The following is an 822-nucleotide window of genomic DNA, read 5'->3' as shown; positions in this document are numbered from 1 at the left end:
AGCGCTGGCCCCCCAAACGAAGGCAAATTTAAAGTCCTTCAGCAAGTCCTGTTCAGCAGCAGCAGCAACACAAACACCTCCTGCTGCTGCTGCTGCTGCTGCTGCTGGTGCTGCTGTTGGTGCTGCTGCAGGAAGAGCAGCAGGAGCAAGAGCAGCAGCAAGAACTGCAGCGGGAGGAGCGATAGCAGCAACAGCAGCAGCAACGACAGCAGCAGCAACGACAAACGCAACAGCAGCAAGTACAGCTACAAGAGCAGCAGCAGCAGCAGCAGCAGCAGCAGCAGCAACAGCAGCAGCAGCAGCAGATATATTACCTTATGGATGTATGAGATGGCATTGCCGACAGTAAAGGGGCCTACAAAGACACAAACAAAACAACAAACAACAACTCTCCATCCTCTCTCCTGCTGCTGCTGCTGCTGCTGCAGCTGCAGCTGCTGCTGCTGCTGCTGCTGCTGCTGCTTCTGTTTCTATTTTTGCTGCTGCTTCTGTCTCCGTTTGCTGTTACTGTTCCTCCTGCTGTCTCTGTTTCTGCTGCTGCTGTTTCTGCTGCTACTGCTGCTGCTGCTGCTGCTGCTACTAACTACTCCTGCTGCTGCTACTACTGCTGCTGCTGCAGCTGCTGCTGCTGCTGCAGCTGCTGCTGCTGCTGCTGCTGCTGCACCTCTTTGTTGCGTGAGTACGATGGGCTGGGTGAAGTCAGGCATCTCTCCTTTCTTTTTAGTATACAGCCGGCAGACGTTGAGGTTCTGCAGCAGCAGCTGCTGCAGCTGCTGCATATTCCATCGAGCTTCGCTGCTTATCACCACGCTGTTTGGCCTA

At 54.6% G+C, this 822-nt stretch overlaps 1 protein-coding gene across 1 annotated transcript in view; it reads right to left on the bottom strand.

The window, feature by feature from the left end:
- Positions 1-779, bottom strand: part of EMH_0070980 (GTP-binding protein, putative) — a gene marked incomplete at both ends in the record, with an annotated part of 4,502 nt that extends 3,723 nt beyond the window's left edge. The window contains 3 exons of the mRNA XM_013499045.1: positions 3-48; positions 315-355; positions 509-779. Of these exons, the coding sequence (XP_013354499.1) occupies positions 3-48; positions 315-355; positions 509-779 (358 nt within the window). The remainder of the gene's footprint in view (positions 1-2; positions 49-314; positions 356-508) is intronic.
- Between the last annotated feature and the right edge of the window lie 43 nt (positions 780-822).

This window comes from Eimeria mitis, genomic scaffold (assembly GCF_000499745.2).
Source record: "Eimeria mitis Houghton genomic scaffold, Emh_scaff3940, whole genome shotgun sequence".
NCBI classification, from domain to species: Eukaryota; Apicomplexa; class Conoidasida; order Eucoccidiorida; family Eimeriidae; genus Eimeria; species Eimeria mitis.
This window is presented reverse-complemented; position numbering and strand designations above follow the sequence as displayed.